The 18,256-nt window shown below is 39.0% G+C and overlaps 2 protein-coding genes across 2 annotated transcripts; one reads left to right on the top strand and one right to left on the bottom strand.

Moving 5' to 3' along the window:
• Positions 1 to 1,048: 1,048 nt before the first annotated feature.
• Positions 1,049 to 6,660, bottom strand: LOC137881654 (serine/threonine-protein kinase ICK-like). Its single transcript, XM_068723690.1, has 13 exons — positions 6,512 to 6,660; positions 6,353 to 6,407; positions 4,934 to 5,055; positions 4,753 to 4,832; positions 4,529 to 4,661; positions 4,272 to 4,443; positions 3,758 to 3,925; positions 3,286 to 3,669; positions 2,747 to 2,955; positions 2,426 to 2,568; positions 2,076 to 2,192; positions 1,854 to 1,961; positions 1,049 to 1,776 (listed from the first exon to the last, which is right to left on the bottom strand). Exons 1-13 carry the CDS (start codon positions 6,613 to 6,615, stop codon positions 1,625 to 1,627), a joined length of 1,947 nt encoding a protein of 648 aa, XP_068579791.1. The 5' UTR covers positions 6,616 to 6,660; the 3' UTR covers positions 1,049 to 1,624.
• Positions 6,661 to 10,683: 4,023 nt separating this feature from the next.
• On the top strand, positions 10,684 to 16,721 carry fbxo9 (F-box protein 9). The gene is made up of 13 exons (XM_068723700.1): positions 10,684 to 10,855; positions 12,793 to 12,864; positions 13,130 to 13,261; positions 13,341 to 13,398; positions 13,636 to 13,735; positions 14,390 to 14,517; positions 14,619 to 14,733; positions 14,841 to 14,959; positions 15,222 to 15,312; positions 15,398 to 15,493; positions 15,610 to 15,700; positions 16,039 to 16,196; positions 16,283 to 16,721. The coding sequence occupies exons 1-13, from the start codon at positions 10,853 to 10,855 to the stop codon at positions 16,389 to 16,391; spliced, it is 1,272 nt and encodes a 423-aa protein (XP_068579801.1). The 5' UTR covers positions 10,684 to 10,852; the 3' UTR covers positions 16,392 to 16,721.
• The last annotated feature ends 1,535 nt before the right edge of the window (positions 16,722 to 18,256 follow it).

An 18,256-nucleotide genomic window follows, 5' to 3' on the forward strand; every position in this document is an offset into this window, starting at 1 on the left:
CCCCTGCTAGAACCTCCAAACAAGCTCAAGGCCCATTTGTAGGAGAAACGTAGGGAAGTTAAGCTCCAAAGCGTCAGACACATCCAAATGAGGCGCTGCACGTGGCAGTCTGCCTTCCTTTTTTTAGAAATAAAATAAAATAAAGATATCTGAATTTACTTGTTTCCATTTCATCCAATCCCTTACTTTTACTTACTTTTGCTGATTCAGTTTATTAATACAAACTATATATAATATATAAAGAATGATTTATTCCAGCAGTATAAAAATTAGTTGAATCCTTTAAAATTATTTTCATTTATTTTTAATCTACTTGAAAGAACACATGTAGTTCTCTAGAGTTGTCATAATGTATTGTATGTATGTATTGATTAAGCATACATACATTAAGCATTGACTAACCCTTAAAAACTAAATCTCTTTATTGCTAATCCTAAACTACATTCTACTTACTGTACCACATTTCCAGTACCACTTTTTAAATACCACATAGGATGACATAATTAAACCATTGATGGGTTTATCACTTCTTAGTTGGTGTGACATACATATTTCCTTTTATTTCTCCGTTGACTTGTAGCTGCATACACACACACACAGCCTAGGATGAGAATACTCCTCATAGGTGTTAATTTAGTACAATGTAATAGAATGTAGTCTCACAAAATACTTGCATTACCTACAGGACATGTGCAGGAAGATCAGTCGATTAAGGGCCTCAGAAGCCAGTTTTGCTAGTTGATGAAATTGCAACATCTTCCCTTTATCAATCACAATATCTACCAAATAAAACTGGCATAAATACATTTCATTATGTGCCCACAGTAGAATACCAGATCCCTATAAATGCACTAACAGTGAGCTACTACTGATGGATTAATCTCCAGATTAATGTAGTTTGCCAGCATCTACCAGAGCAGCTGTGCTCACAATGGTGCAGCTGATAGGTAACATACTGTATGGACCATATGGACTGAACTTTTACCTGCACTCAGCCAATCCATTTAAATTGTTTCATGAAAAATTACACAAGTTGAACATATCAGTACCCAGTCAAAAGTTTAATCATACTCAACAACTGGCAATTCAATAATCACACTCACTTTGGCCAAGGGGTAGCATGTTAACTTCAGAAACTAGAACAGATTTGAACCACTTGCATTGTATTCATTATGATGCACAAAAGATAGTTACCTGATTACAAGGCTACAATCATAAAACAAAAACAGCAGCAATGTAAGAAAAAAGAAAGAAAAAAGAGTGAACTTTACAGAGGCAAAGTAATTAGTTGTAGCCAAAACAACTCACAGTGAAGTTTATTGTGTATACAGGTTGGTGAACATTCGATGATAAATCTGATACAAAACTGAGGTTGTACCCTCTGCAGAACAGTAGCTATGTTACAGAAATACAAAATGAAAACACTCAAATTCTGGCCGGTTGCATTTAAGTATACACATACACTTAGATATTTTACATCTCACAACATCCATAGTACACATAATGAAAAAACAAATTATTGCTGTGTAAGATGTATGCACAGATTAAAGTTATAAAACAACTAGGCCTACTCTTTGGAGGTGAAAGAGTCTCAGGAGCACACATCAGAGCTCCAGGCGGGGCACTAGCGGTGTCCATATTTGGCAGACCAGTCTGTTCGCCCGTGGATGGACTGGACCGGTGGGCGGGGCAGCAGACCGGGGGTGCTCTTGTTGGTCGATGGCATGTTGGTAGAGGTGTTCATCGGACTCCGGCCTGACTGCCATGTTGCATAATCTAAAAATAGCATCAAAACAACAGATAAGACAGCTGAATATTACAGAAAGCTCTGAGCTCTGAAATATCGTCCTCACTTGATGCTGTGGATTCCACAGAAGGACCCTGGTGCCTTCTGTGACCGGCTGAACCGACGTCTTTCTTGTAAAACGACGGCATGTATCCACCTGGGATTGTATTTGTACCTGACATGTAAAACAAACAATAGCCAATGCCGTCATTTGAATGGTAGAGATAACAAAGAGCTGCAAAAAAGATTGCAGTTGAAGTTCAGTGCAAGATGTCCTGGGAGAGATTACCGTGAGCGCCTCTGCTCGGCAGAGTCCCTCCAAATGGAATACTGCTGTTGCCCCAAAGATGGCTTCCGGAGAAGTCTTTACTGGCATTGATGGCCACGTTCTTCTTTGTGCTGATGCCTGAGGGAAACGGTAAGAGATCATCAGATACATTTATCAAGGAAGATGATGCTAATGAGCTAATTTTAATCAAACAGGTTAGGCCTGAAAGCACCTGCAGACACAGATGATATAGATTTAATTTTATTAAGGATTCAGTCCTACTAACTTTACTCAATGGAAGTATTCAAATATATATATATATATATATATATATATATATATATATATATATATATATATATATTTATTACCAGGTAAATATCTTGACTGCCTGAAGTAGTGTTGTTTGGCAGACGCGGTTCTCGGTGGCTCCTGGTAGGCTGAGCTCTTGTTCAGGTTTAAAGGTGCTTCTTCCTTTCCATTGGGTCGACTGTAATCCAGAACATTTCCATATCTGGAAGACAACGTCCATTCAATGAGACGATAGGTAGTAATATGTACGGAAATGAGCTGAGGCTACAGATCTTGTATTCCTTTTTTTCATATTTTTTTTATTGTACACAAGCACACTGCAGATGCCACTGACTCTGCCCCTGGTCAAAGTACCACGTGATGACAAATTGTGGCCTCACCTGCTCAGTGTGTCCTCCCCCGGCCTCGACTTCTCTGTGGAGAAGTTACTTTTTCCAAGAATACTTATGGATGTCAGATCCGTTTCTTCGTAGTCGTCCCAGTCTTCACCCTTAAGGTGTCCCGTGCCATGGCCCCAGCGCCGCCGTCCCCCTTTAGGCTTCAACTGATAGCTCAGTAGGTTCGCTTTTTCTGTCTCCTGTCTTGTTTGCTGTCACGTTAAAAAAAACGTTAGTTAAAGTTATTTTTATATATTTGTCTAGATATTCTGGCCCCTTTGATATGTACTCTAATTTTTAAGTATTACCATAAATACTAAGTGAAGCAAAAAAACGTAGATTAGATGTTTACATCAATCAGCCATTATCAGGAATCTATAGGAGGCGGGGTTTACAGCATTGCTAGCCGGGGGTTTAACATCCACATCTTTATGCTAAGGCTTCATTCATTTATTCATCCTCTGGAAGAAATAAAGATGAAATAGTTGCTATAATAAATAACAGTAGCAGATGTCTAGTAAATACACACACACCAGCCTCACCTTGCTCTGGAGACTCTTGTCAACAATGTAAGGAAGACGGCTCTGTGGTGTTCCTCCGGTCTGTTCCTGCTTCAGGATGTGCTTCGGCTGTTGCTCTCGCAGCAGCTCTGTGTGCCGTTGGTACACTGCCGCCTGCGCAGCTGCAGACACAGGCGAGGGCTGGATCTGCTGGAGAGGCCTGGGGGGGGAGCAGTGTTGGTTGGGAGTTGGAGGCTGGGAGGGGGGCACAGGCTTAAGCAGCAGGGGTTGTTGTTGCTGCAGCGTCTGTTGTGACTGTAAAGGAGCTTGCAGCGGCACAAGACCTGGCTGAGGTCTGCCCTGTTCCAGGATCTGTTGAGGAGTGCCCAAAGCCTGGCCCACGTGGAAATACGAGTACCTGAGAGCCTGAAAAGATATCAAGATTTGAACAAAACAACATCAGCTTTCATTCTGTATGTCCAGCTATGAGGAGGAAGTGCAGGTCAGACACTACCTGGGCTGAAGCTGGTCTCTTCTTGGGATCCCACTGGAGCAAGTCTGTCATCAGATGAATGGCTTCAGGACTGGCATTTGGGATCAGTGTCTTTAGATTACTGGGAACACACTGAGGCCAACGGAAGTTCATGGCACTAGCCAGATGGTATCCCTCCGGCCAATCATTCTATAGGGGGGGGGGGGGGGGGGGGGGGGGACGACACACACACACACACACACACACACACACACACACATTTAACAAGTAATGTGTTTTAGTAGATTAGTAACTTAAAAAAAACAAACACTGAGGGGTGACCTGTAACATAGGACCAACACCTGCACTGCGAGGCACAAATATACTGTGCACAATACATATTCCTACTACACAGTACTAATGTTTTCGTCTTATTTTTAAAGCACAAATGAAACCTGCAGATGAAAACGGTAATTCGGGTCTCGGTTACATGCAAGTCAAGCAGTTAAATGGTGAGGAATTACTCAGTTATGTGTAACAGTTATGTAAACATTACCTTCTTTGGCGTACCCAGGACTTGGCAAACTTTGAATATGGTGTCTACTTCACTGGAGCCTGGGAAAAGAGGCCTGAGGGTATAAAGCTCCGCCATGATGCAGCCAACTGCCCACTGGTCTATGGGCGAACTGTAGGATGTGGATCTGAGGAGCACCTCTGGGGCTCTGTACCTGGTCCAAAAAGAGAGGGTACTCGGACTTGAGCGCAATGAACTGTCACACAAAGTGCACTATGATCACTCTCAAAGAAACTCACCATCTGGTGGAAACATAGTCTGTGTATGGTGGTCGAGATCTGATTTCACGGGCAAGCCCAAAGTCAGCTATTTTCACCAGCTCTGGGCCCATGCACAGAAGATTCTCAGGCTTCATGTCCCTGTGAAAAAACCCTAACAAAAGACACACCGTGTGACCGTCTCCACACAAAACGTCAAATGTCCCACATTTAATTTATCATCCTGGAGTGGTAAACAGACATACCATGTTTATGAATGAACGTGAGCCCCTGTAGTATCTGAAACATAATATTTCTTACAGCAGATTCAGGAAACAAGCGAGTCCTGCAGGAAGAAACAAAGAGTTAGAAACTGTACGCATATATAAAATGAAGTTTTAAATAAACTGTGGTATTAATAATGCAACAACTAACAACTATACACACCTGTCTTTCATTAGCTGGTATAGATTTTCCTTCATGTACTCAAATATGAAGTACAAGTGATCATTTTCTCGAATGACCTCCTTCAGTTTGATTACATTGGCATGGTTGAGTTTCTTTAAGGACTGTGAGAATAAAAGAAACAGATCATGTAAGAACACGTGGAACAGAAAATAATAATAGTCAATCTAACAAAAGTCAGTCTAACCATGCTGGACAACACACATGGGTCACTGCAGCACATTCAAAAGCACGCCCTACAACTATGAAACAAAACCTTCATGTTAACACACGGCTCGAGAATGAACACAATGGAGTTTTGGGGGTAAATGCTGCTACGGTGGGATTTAAACTTACAATTAAAAAAAGGGTAAATAGAAAGCAGGATGGAGAAATATACACTTTTCCAATGCACTGGGATGACAGGTTTAATTAACCATGCTACATTTAAGTAAAGGGGAGGAAAGCTGTAATGGGATTTTGAGATTTTAATGGTGCGACATGCTGTAATTATGATCCAATTAGCGCCTAAGGACCAGCGTGTTCTACACATGTGTTGCTGCGTTGAGGTCAAGCTCTGGGGGGGGGGGTGTAAGCCAGGGATGGGAACGGGAGCTCAAAACCAACAGCACACAAGAATCACCTTCAACTCTTAGAGCTGGTGTGTGACTTTGAGCTGTGAGGAAATTTAGACATCAACATACTGAACTGGTATGAAAACAAACGACAGATATTTTGAGTATTTGACAAATGGTCTAAAATGTAGATGTACAGCATGTTAACCATATTATCATTACTGCATTACCTGCAAATCATCAAGTTATCATGAAGTTACATCTCTATTCTACACAAAAACATAAAACTACCCAAACAGAAACAGAGTAATAGGGTGTAGCACCACAACAGCTGACAACTTTACATGTCATATTAAATGTTTGCTATTTGAAGTTTACTTATTAATGTACATATTTATGAAAAGACTGTGAAAAGACTCGGTGAAATGCAGCCCACATCTTCTGGAAGCAATGATTTCACTAAATTCAGCATTCAGCTGTTGCATTATTGTTCTACTCCGTTCCACATGAAGGTTATCTAGTAACACAGCATAGCGCGGTGATATTTCAATCCCAAAATCTGAGATTGGAGCCAATACTTTTACGTTTGTGGAGCTTCAATAACAACACTGATTTGCAAAGTTAATGGGGATTAGTTGCAGCTAGTACATACAACAGTACTTTTATATGGGCACATATTATTTAATTCATTAAATATGTCAGTAAATATGGACAATTCTCTCCCAAATCATAGATGCAACCGCTTGATGTAAGTATTCAAGTTGATTTTGAGTTGTATTTTTCCGTAATTCGGCTGTGTTATTCAAATGTGTGAAATTGTGTTAAAATGTTGAAAATATAAACTCACCTTGACTTCACGGAGGTTCATGCATTCTTCCCAGGAGTAGAATTTTCTTTTCATTCTGAAAAGTATTTTTCTCATTAACTTATATTTTTGCAAATTATATCAAATTGCATGTCAGAAAAAAAAAAAGGTGCTGCTGATGGCAATTTCCTGGATACTCACTTCTTTATGGCAACCAGCTCTCCTGACTCCAGACTGCGGCCGAGGATGACCGAGCCATATGTGCCATCCCCGAGCTGTCTGATATTTGTGTATCTATTCATCATGCCTGTCCTTCCATAGCATCCGGGGGAAGAGGATGATTGGGTGGAGAATAGAGTGTTTGCCTGCCGCTGCTGAATGCAACCAGATTTTCCTGTGACAACAGCAGAAGACCACAGGCAGAGCTGGAGCACTCATGGTTTCATGGAATGGCCTCCTTCCAGCTGGGAAGGTGAGGGATTCATGAAAAAAACCTGTGGTTAGTTATGTGAGCCTAGTTGTAATTACTATGTTGGCCATTTGACCACAGGGCTACTACTAAAAAATAATAATACTTTTATTTGTATAGCACTTTAAAAGGTTCTCAAAGATGCTTTACATGGTAAAAACAGAAACAAAAGAAGTAATTGCAATACATACAAAATAGATGAGAGTAAGGAACAGCACAAAAAAATAACATACGAATAAAATATTTAATGGTTGGAAAACATGTTAGTGCTGTGGACAAACTATATGAATCTTTGGCATTCCTATAATAAAATTTCAAGTGTTAATGATTAACCACAGTTTTCCTGGTTTTCAGTGCCACCGTTTTATTTGCCTACAACATTAAATGAAGGATTCGGGATAAGGATCAGGGCCCTCATGTGAGGTATAATACAGAAAATAAAAGTCTCCCCCAACACTCAGAAATATGTTTGACTATTGTTACTTCCCTCGGATGTTTGAGCTTCGCTGTGCAGAATGATGAATTAGAGGTTGTTTTCAAATTCATCCGATGAATATAAGCTACATCTGATGCTTCATTGAGAGGGAAACTGTCTCTGAGTTTCAGACATGTAGATAGATAGATAGATAGATAGATAGATAGATAGATAGATAGATAGATAGATAGATAGATACTTTATTCATCCCAGGGGGATATTTGGTTGTAAATGTAGTTACACCCAAGAAGATTTTTATGACATCACAACATGTTTGGTAACCAATCATGGTTCAATATGCAGCTCACACAGTGTGGAAACTAGATATCTCCAGGTTGGATTTTTCAAGTAGGAGACATTTTATCTAGCAGTTAAACTTTTTGTGGAGGAGAGAGTAGATGCAATTTTGTGTGTAATACAAGAGTGTCACCGTATGACATCTTCATAGAGAGATGGATGAAAACAACGTGGTGTTTTAAGTAGCTAACGTTCATCTATGACCGTTTGAAACCATCTCTCGGTTGAAATGTCGTTTATCAATGTTAACTCGCATTAGATAGCTAATACATCTAGCGTACTACTTGCACACGTGGTAGAGTTGAGGCTATATCTTATAGTGGTGTTGTGGTGCTGGTGATGGCCCAGCTGCTGACTACAATATTAAAGCGCTGCAGAGAAAAAACACACTGGCCTGTTTGGACTGAATGGTGTGCTCACTTAAAAGAAGACGAAAAGCTGCAGACATCACTCACCCTTCTCGCGTCACATCGACAACAACACATAGCCGAGCATTTGTAGTCGATGTTCAACAAATGGCTTAACGGAATAATCTGTTGACTGATAAGCGCATCCACTGTGTGTCTAACACACAACATAAATACATGTTATCCAGGCCCTTTCGTCATAGAGCTCGTCGTAATCTCGCGTTGCTGTAAAAACAGTTTGCGGTCTCGTTACAACAAATCACAGCTCTCCTCCGCCTGCGTCGGCAACAAAGATACAACACGAGAAGGGTGAAATCACGGCAACTCTCTCTTTATCTCTCTATCTCCTCGTTGACCATCTAAATACATAGTTGTGTGAAGTAAATGTCATAATAAGTCTCGTGCGTAACAATGAAATAGTAAAACAAGACCGATATTTAAAAATACAACAAGGAACAAGAAATATTTCTCGGCGCAAAGCAAAGCCGGAAGTGACCAGGTGTGTAGCTCTTGTATTGAATTATTCTTCTCTGCTGACACGTTTGTCCACAAGTGAAGCTGATGGTCCAGTTTGTTTTCACGCACACACCAGTGGTGGAAAGTGTTCAAAAGCCACAATAGATAAATAAATTATGTGTTGTAAACTGTACTTCAATTTTGGTTATTTTGATGCTTTCAAATACGTTCTCCTCCCTAAGATTATAATATTTTCACCCCCACGGGAATGCTAAATTACATGTTTACTGACTAAAACCAGGCAGTTCTTTTTCTAACCTCCCAAAAATTTACATTTTGGAGAGACAGGATTCTCATATTTTAGTCTGCAATATATACACTGGCTAAACAACTGTTAGTTAAAGGTAGTGAAAAAGTAGGCTGCCGTGTCCTACTGAAATGTGGTGTTGTAAAACAATTTAAACCTCAAACTGGATGTAACATTATCAAATGTTACATCTCTGACACACACGCTGCAGTGGATAAAGTAGATCCTTAAAGTAAAAGTAAAATTGGCCTACTACATAACAAATAAAAAAAACTAATAAGCAAACGGTTACAAGTTCTGCTTTCAAGACTTTACTTGAAAATGAAAAACAAAATAGCAAAATTATGAGCAGCAAAATATACTTTAGTATTAAAAGTAAAAGTATCTATCCTTTCAGAGTGTTATAGCACATGTATTTAATATTAGCAGGTCACTATTACTGATGTATTACAATATAAGACATACTTTAATATTGTATTATTTTTACGACTTAATAATGCATAATATTTTTAACCTATGTTTTGTATGTCTTGATCTGCAAAGTAACTTGTACACACACACACACACACACACACACACACAGATACATACACTTTTCTGGGAATGCAGATTTTTGTGTAAACTGTACAGGTGTAAATTATTGTAGATGTTTTTACAGCCTTGGCAAGTGAGGAGTAACCCTGAATGAAAAACTAGTCTGCCTTCTCATTTGCTACTACATTGCTAGTGGATATGTCGTGTGTCGCTCTGCTATTGGATAATATTGTCAAACAAACAGCTTTTGTGACAACAAGAGCTAGACACATTTTCATTGTGGTGACCCTCAGGAAGATATCAGTCACTGCTTTTCAGACAAAATTCAACAGGCTTTACAACTGCTTTTGGACATTTGAAATCAGTTAAAGTTTAAAATGCTTGGTAAGCAAATAGTTTTATGGAGCTGTTCAGGTATTGAGCTGGCACACCTGAATGGAGGAGCTGATCAACACAAAGGTAAGCCTTTTAATTCATTTGACAGCTGAATGACAGTTAAATTAATATGGAGAAGCAGGAGTTACAGTGGATTTGGTGACCCATCAGATTCTTTGATTAAGAATGTCACTGTAAATAAGACATTTTCATAGCTTTTACCAACATTGTGTAAGGTATTTAGATAGGGTCACACACAGCAGCAACACATGGGCAGTAGTGTGTCTGTTTGTGGAATACTAACACTTCACCTGTCAATATTTGGTCAACTCCGAATAGGTGACAGATTTGGAGTAACACCCATCAAATGACTGATGTATTACTACAATTAGACTACTGAAATGCTGCTGGGACAGAAATGTGAATTTAACACTGTTTTGGCTACTGTCATGAAATCACATGACTAATTGAGATAATAATTGACAGAGGAATCCATAATGGCAATAATTGTTGGTTGCAGCCCCACCTTTATATTATACTACTACAAATAATAATAATGATGCTAGTAAAAACTCCACTTCAGCTTTACAGTTATAACCTTCAGGGATCCTTCCCAATAGGTTATATTAAGGTTTTACAGAAATAACCTTCTGGGAATGTTCATAGAACCAATATAGTATGGAAAAGTTCTCAGAACGTTATTTAAAGGTTGCAGAAACATTATCTTGAGAAAGGCCCAGGGCCTCTTCCAGGGCGTGTGTGTGTGTTGTTCCTGTGTTGAATGTGTGTTTTCGGTATATTTAGTTTTGACGCCTCTTTCTTACTTGATACCGCTCAGAGCCAGACCAACAATTCAATGACACATCTATTTATGTTTTCATTCTAGCTTCTATTTATGTATCCATTCTTTTATTCATCAGTTCGCATATTCATTGATTGACTTAATTCACCATTTATTTACATATATTTATTAACGTAGTCATTGATGAATAAGTCATAATTTGTCCTCCGTACTCAGAATCAACCTGCTTCTCTTTCCAACTTCGCCACACTTCCTGACTTCCTGTTGTCACTGGAGCTCCGGGCTACTCAGCGGAATGGCTGCGTTCCTGCGAGCTCGTAAATATGTTCGTTGTGTTGTGCGTTTCTCCGACCGTGAACTGTAAACGCTAGTGTTGACCGGTTGTGACGATAAAAAAGGACGCCTACTAGCCAAGCTGTCATGGTGGGTCCCCGTGCTTTTACTCGTTATGCAGACAGAAACGCGTTAGCCAGTTAGCTAGCTAACGTAGCTAACGTAGATAACGTCACCTGGACACCATTAGTCGTGACGTGTTCAAGGCTTAACTTGCTACCAAACTACAACTTGGTTGTGAGAAGAATCAAGCGACACGTGTTTAAACATCAACGACATACTGGCATGAGATTGTTACAGTGTAATGCTCTCTGTTGTCTTATTAGCATGAACCTTCATGGGGGGTGTGAACCAGTCGTGTTGTTGTTAGCGAGCTGTTTTAATTAAGATAGATTAACGATAGCTTTTGAACTTCAGTCCAGTGTAGTGAACGGGGTTCAGAGTTTGGGCACCTTTATTTCACACGAGGGTTATTATCCATGTGATTGTTGTTATTGTTATTGCCCACAACTAACACCACACAGTGTCTGACTGAAGTAAGGACACTTGTTTGGAACAGTGAAGAAGAAAAATGGAAGAATTCAGTGGTTTCGAATTTTTGACAAACTTCACAAAACAATGCAAAAGACACAACAATAACAACACGTGTAATACAGGTAATCAATCTAAATGTGCCATTAAAGAGATTAGAAATATAAACTAATTATGCAATATTCACAAAACTAATATACAAAAATATATGTCCAGAATAGAAGAGGCAGTGTATTGTTATATGTGGAGGACTTAAGGCAAGTTTATCTTTATAGCACAGTTCAGCAACAAGCCAAATCAAAGCGCTTTACGTCAAACATCAAAAGACAAAGTGCAAAAGAAACACATTAGGAATAGTTGTTTAAGAGCTGAGAAAATAGAAAATATAAACAAGCTAAAATAGAATAACGTAGGCTAAAACTCCAAGTTACAGTGAGGTGTAAGAAATTATTTAATGAAAGGCAGCGGCAATCAGAAAACTACTAGCATTACATTTAAAAATACACACTATGAAAATGAATTGAGTGTGTAGTGAAGTTAAAATAGTTTGTGGGTTGCCTAAATTAGGTTCCTTAAGTTGGGTTTGCCACACAAGCTCCTTCAAGAGCTGCTTATTGATTAATTTCTTAGTTGTTTTTACAGTTAATGAATAAATAATTTACCTCACATAAAATGTTAGATTATAGTGAGAAATTCTGACGATTTCACAGCGCCTATGAGTTGAACTGCTTGTTTTGCCTGACCAACAGTCCAGTCTGGAAGTATGCAACTGAGTCATTTTTCAAAACATAAACAATCTCAAGACAGGTCCTTTTTAGATTTTTTTTAGATTTTTTATAATTGTGACCAAGATACAGATAATTTGGGCTTTTAAAAGTCAGCTCATCAGTGCTCTCTAGTGGCCAAACTCTGTAATAGAAGGTCTTATTCTGAATAGCCTCACACCTAGTTCTGCATTTCTGTTACTTTCTCTCCAACATTTATTATACAACCGATTTATCGATCGAGTCCTATTTACAAAGCAGCAAATCTTCACACTTGAGGAGCTGCAAATATTTGCAAATATTTTGCATTTCAACTTGATGAATTACATAAAATATTCTCAAAATGTATGTTTATTTACTGTATTTAAGATACAGGACAGCTGAAAATCTTTGCTTGTTTTTTTTTTCACTTAAAAAAAAGGAGAGGTAACCCCAATATCCTATATAGTCTGGTAAGTGCATAATGTATAAAGAATAAAACGAAGGCAAATAAGGTATTTGTAGTTACAACTTATCTAACTAACACAATAAGTCTATGACAAAAGACCCATAATGTCTCCACACGGTTCTGCTATAAGTTAGAGAAGTCTGAAGTGTCACCTGGGAGTCCAGTCATCTGCAAGAGGCCGCTCACCGAAAAACTGAACAAATCCACAACCACAGTAGTAACAGCTTTTGAGGACAAACAAACGGCTTTTGATGAATTTAAGTAAAAACTTCTTCTTTGTGCAGGCTGAAGAAAATGCAGATATCGGAGGTACGATTGAGGATGAAGATGAAGGTTCAGATGACCCAAACCTTCCTGTGAGGAATCTTATATTGACATACATCGATCTCATTCGGTGAAAGTGTCCCGTAAATCCATCATGTGCAGTGCAAGTACAGCATGTATTAGTACATTAATACATGTACTCTAAACCCAAGCTGTACTTGTCATACTGTTTCCAACACTGGTAGCTTAGTGGTCTCTCCTCTGAATGAATCCTATTATGATAGTTAGATTGAGAACACAGAAGGACTTTTTTTTGGCCCTTTATAACATATAAATGTAATTTGTATTGTATTGCAGCTGGAGCTCAATACGTTCAGAGCTCAGTGGATGTCTGAACTCAAACTGAGCTCTGGAGCAAATGAACTGAGTGGCCGACTGCTGCGAGCTAAAGGTCTGAAGAAGACGCAAGATATCGCCCGAGAGGAGAAAGTACGTTGTGAGATGATTTCTGCAGGTCATGTACTTCCACACCGCTGTTAAATGACTGATGTGAGTCCTCTTCCTTCAGGCCACCGAGTTGTTCTTGAGAGCTGTTCAGGAGGAGCAGAATGGAGCCGTCTATGAGGGTACTAAACATCTTGAAATGCTAGAATTGTTTCAGAGTAAGCTTGTGGAAATGCTATATTATATCGGAGTTGTTGTGATAATACAGGCTTTTCTAACTGTCAATCATGAGATGAAACATGTTTAATCCACCCGTATAGTTTTGTGACTACCATATGAGAAACAATAACAGGTGGTTGCGTTGCTTGAGCACTTCAAGTTGATATTGTTGTTAATGTTTCATCTTTCTTTACTTGCAGCAATCAAGTTCTATCGCATGGCTATGCAGCTTGTGCCTGACATTGAGTTTAAGATCAACTACAGCCGTCCTCCTGACACAGACCGAGGTGGAGGAAAATAGTAAGCGGCTTTTAATTTTTTTTAGATATTACTAAATCTAATTCTGCCATGTTTCAATATGATGTAAACGGTCTGTTTTTCAAAATTTAGATCTCTTAAAACACAATTTTTATTGTTGTTGTTTTTTTATCTTAAAGCAACAGTTTATTGAATTGAAATTGGGGACATTTGCACTTTCACTTTTTTTGTGTTGGCCACCGTAGTTCTCCGTCACAGTTGGCACATTGGAGAAGTTTCAGTTTGTTGCAATCTGCAACCTCAGCGATAGATGCCTCCAAATCCTGCACACTGCACCTTTAAAGTCCCAGTGAAACTAAAGTTAGAGCATCTTCTTCTGCACCTGGATCAGTGTACAGTTAGAAGAGGGGTTTAAATCAAGTACTTCACATTTGATAGGACTGCTAAAATGTGGGCAGGGCTTAGAGTTTAACAACAGAGGCATTTTTCATTTCATCTCGACTTCACGCTTAAACCTTCCAGTTTATGCATGTGCATTTATGTTGGGTCATGGATTGCTAATGTGCGCTGCCATATTCAAACAAACAGGTTTTTCTGAAGTCTTTGCTTATGGCTGAAAGGTGAATGAAGTGTGCAGGCTTGTATGAGAGACAGGGATGTAGTCACGTCTAAAACTGAACATATGTTTCATTGCAGCATGGACAACAATGTTGACGGTGAAATCGAGGATCTCCTCGCCTACTTTGAGGAGGAGCTCACTCTGGAAAGCTCATTTCCAAAGATCTGCACTCCTGAGCTGGATTTGACTCAGATGCACATTTCAGGTACAATCTGTATTTATTTATCTTTAGATTGTAAACATGTCTCAAGTCATTATCAACTTGCATTTATGAATATATTTTTTATTAATTTTTTTTGACTGCAGCCTTGCCGCGTGAAATCCTGATGTACATCTTCCGTTGGGTTGTGTCGAGTGATCTGGACATGCGAGCCCTGGAGCAGCTCTCTCTGGTTTGCCGTGGGTTTTACATCTGTGCAAGGTCAGACCCTCTGTCATAACAGATTAGATGTGGGACAGCTTGCTTCTTTTTTTCTATGTGCATGGTTTAAGATTTACTCAATCTTTATTTATTTTGTTTCTCTCCAGGGACCCTGAGATTTGGCATCTAGCCTGTGTAAGAGTGTGGGGACGGAACTGTACCAAACTTGTACCCTTCAAATCCTGGAGGGAGATGTTTCTGCAAAGGCCTCGTGTCCGTTACGATGGTAATTAAGTCATTTTTAAGTTTCAGTTCAGGGAAACACCACACGGTTATATAATATACAATATATATACTAATAATTCCAAAGCCAAATGTCTCAAATAGCCATTTGGCTAAATATTGCCAGTGAAGATAACATTGGACCGATCTTGATTTTGCTTTTAAAAAGTGAACTCTGGCCAATGTTCTCTCTTATTACTACACTGAACATCCAATGAAGACGATTTACTGGATGTTGAACTTTGTGTTCATATTTTTTCTCACAGGTGTTTATATCAGCAAAACGTCGTACATTCGTCAAGGAGAGGAATCTCTGGATGGATTTTACAGAGCTTGGCATCACGTTGAGTACTACAGGTCGATGTCTGACTTTAATATAAGTTTCTGATTGAGAGTTGTATACAGTAGATATCACAGATAAGAGTTGACATTGTTATCACAGGTACCTCCGGTTCTTCCCTGACGGCCACGTCGTCATGCTGAACACCCCCGAGGACCCTCTGTTAGTTGTTCCTCGCTTGCGTACTAAGAACATCAGGTACACCTTCTTTGGTTCCTACTAACTCAGCTGGACTGGATGTCAGAACTTACAAAATAACTTCACAGTGACCGGCAGCACTTTTCACGATTGTTTCATTTTGTTTTATTTTCCAGAATGGATTCTGTTCTGCTCGGACATTTCCGTCTGTCACAGGAGACGGACAATCAAACCAAAGTTTTTGCTGTTGTCTGTAAGAAAAAGGAGGTGAGAATGTGTTTGGGGGAATTTGTGGGACGAGAGGAAGATGTACACTGTAGGAAAGAGTAAGTGGCCATTGTGCATCCTAGTACAGATGCACAAATACGGATGCGCTTTTGTGTAAAGTGACATTTTAACAAAGCCACCTATGGGGCCATTATTGTAGAAAAAATATTTTATATATTTGTGTGGAGAGTTGTGTGACTGTATCTCAATCCATGTGTGCATAATAATCACATTTGTAATTTTTGCACTACTCCCTTACTAGTGAGTGAATGCTCACCTGCACTGTACATTCTAAATTTAAAGTAAAACGGCTTGTAAACCGTGTTCTTTGTAAACAGAAAGCGACCGAGTTTCAAAGGAATCGGTTCTGCAGGCGGAACCCTCCTCCTCCAGAGGCTGAGCACAGCTTCCACGTGGGAATGCATCTGTGCTCTGGGGGGCGCCAGACGTTCAGTAAGCTGGTGTGGATCCACCACTCCTGCCACACCACTTACAAGTAAGAGACATGACTTAGAAAGTAGTGCAAAAGAGAAGAACAAAGTTCCCTAATTGTTTCCAAATTGACCCTAATTGTGTTTTTAGGCTGACTGGGGAAACGGTTATCACAGCGTTTGACCTGGACAGCATGTACACGCCCTTCTTCTTTGCACGTGTGAAGAGTTACACTGCTTTCTCTGAACAGCCTCTTTAAGCTGCCTGATAACCTGCACAGGATCCCACGAAGACCACAGCAAAAGGTCTTCCACCAGTTAAAGAAAATGCATACTCAAGCTTGTTTAATTTGTGTTGCAGCTGGATTACAGTCTTGACAAGTGAACCCTCATGTTTCCTACATGCAGACACTTTATGTTTCAGGTTTATATGATAGAATACTACTTATTTTCTGATTTCAGAAATTATGATAATCTGCTGTGAGCTAAAATAATTAGCAACCTTTCCCACCTGCTCCAAGCAATGAATGTTCATACGGTGTTTGTTTCATGGTGCACTTTCTCTCTCAAATAAACAGTGGTGAACAGAATATGCTCTTACTGTGTGATTTGTTTTAACTGAATGATTTATATTGACAAACACCACATAGAAGGGAATTGGGTAAATGTTGTAAAACTAAAACATCAGCCTAAGGGTAGTGATGTGTATCGAACAATTCTTAAGCATGTAATGCACACTCTGTAGAAACAATGATACGTCATAGTAGAGTTATAGAGGTCCTATTACACAACCTCAGGGACAAGACAGTGCAGATGTGATTTGGAGACTTCTACAGTGCATCATTTGTCTTGCTGAGGACACACGGTATAATCCACGCATTACATTTTCTGGGAACCTAGCACGGACAGATCAAACGGGATTTGCAGAGAAAAAAGATAAATGTGAAAGTTGTGTTGGATTAGGGTAAAATGATTTCTGCTTTGTTGACTTTACTGTAGAGGGTTTTACAAAAAATATTCTAAAGGAATGATAATAGTCTGTTGAAAATCTCTAATTAAAATGGCAAATTAATCCATTTTTACTTTTGTATCAGTTGGTAGAAAATAAGACAAATCAGACAGTACAAACAAAAAAAGGCAATTAAAAACTTAATTTAGTTTAATTTGAGTTTAAGTTTGAGTTGATTTGCACATGATAACTGTTTCAATTTTAAAGTCTCTAGGCTCCAGTTTTATATTGCTTTGAGGTATAGGGCAGATATTAGTGCAAATGTGAACTAAGTCCAAGTGAAAGGTGAAGTATATGAGATTAAGTAGGTGTCCCCCCAACACCATCTTCAGAATGGTTTTATTCTGCTCTTTTTCGCCTATTGGGTGAGTCAATATACTGATCCTTTTTGCTTTATACTTTTTTTTGTTCATCATCAAAGTTATGAAAAACCTTGGTTGTGTTTTATTGTGCCTTGGGTAAATGAAAAGCCCTTTAGAGGATTTATTGTCTGTACTAATAATTGTGTCCATTCTACTCTCATACCTGTAAATTCAATATGAAACTACAACCTGCAACCGGTTAGCTTAGTTTAGCATAAACACTAGGAACAGAGGGAAACTGCTAGTCTGGCTCTGTTCAAAGGTAACACAATTTATTATAATCAAGCATGCCAAACATTCCTTCATAACGAAGCTCACAAAGAGTTGGGGGCTGATATCAGGACTGAGAAAAACTTCAACTTCAACCTCAATCCACTGAGAGCACTTATCGATGGACCAAGAAGGGAATAAAGTAAAGCAGAAATAGGAGACAGAACACATTAGTGTTTTGGGAAAAATTGTCTATCTGATAGAACGTCTTAAAATCCAAAATGCTTGAATTAGAAAAGAAACTATCCCCTTCTAACATTTTCTTTCACTACAGGATAACCTATATTATATAACTTTTGCTAATTAACAATAGAAACACTAGCCTTATTGCAACCAGGCGTCATGCATGGCTAATACATATTTACACAAATATTAAATATGTAGGATTACAAATGAAAAATAATTATGAGGCTTAGTGAACTCTCTACTCTGCTGCTGTACAGATATTGTCCGTCTATAAGCTGCATTATTTCTAGCATTTATC

The sequence above is a fragment of the Cebidichthys violaceus genome, unplaced genomic scaffold, assembly GCF_023349555.1.
Source record: "Cebidichthys violaceus isolate CVI_PGR_0920_01 unplaced genomic scaffold, fCebVio1.0.p SCAF_10, whole genome shotgun sequence".
NCBI classification, from domain to species: Eukaryota; Metazoa; Chordata; class Actinopteri; order Perciformes; family Stichaeidae; genus Cebidichthys; species Cebidichthys violaceus.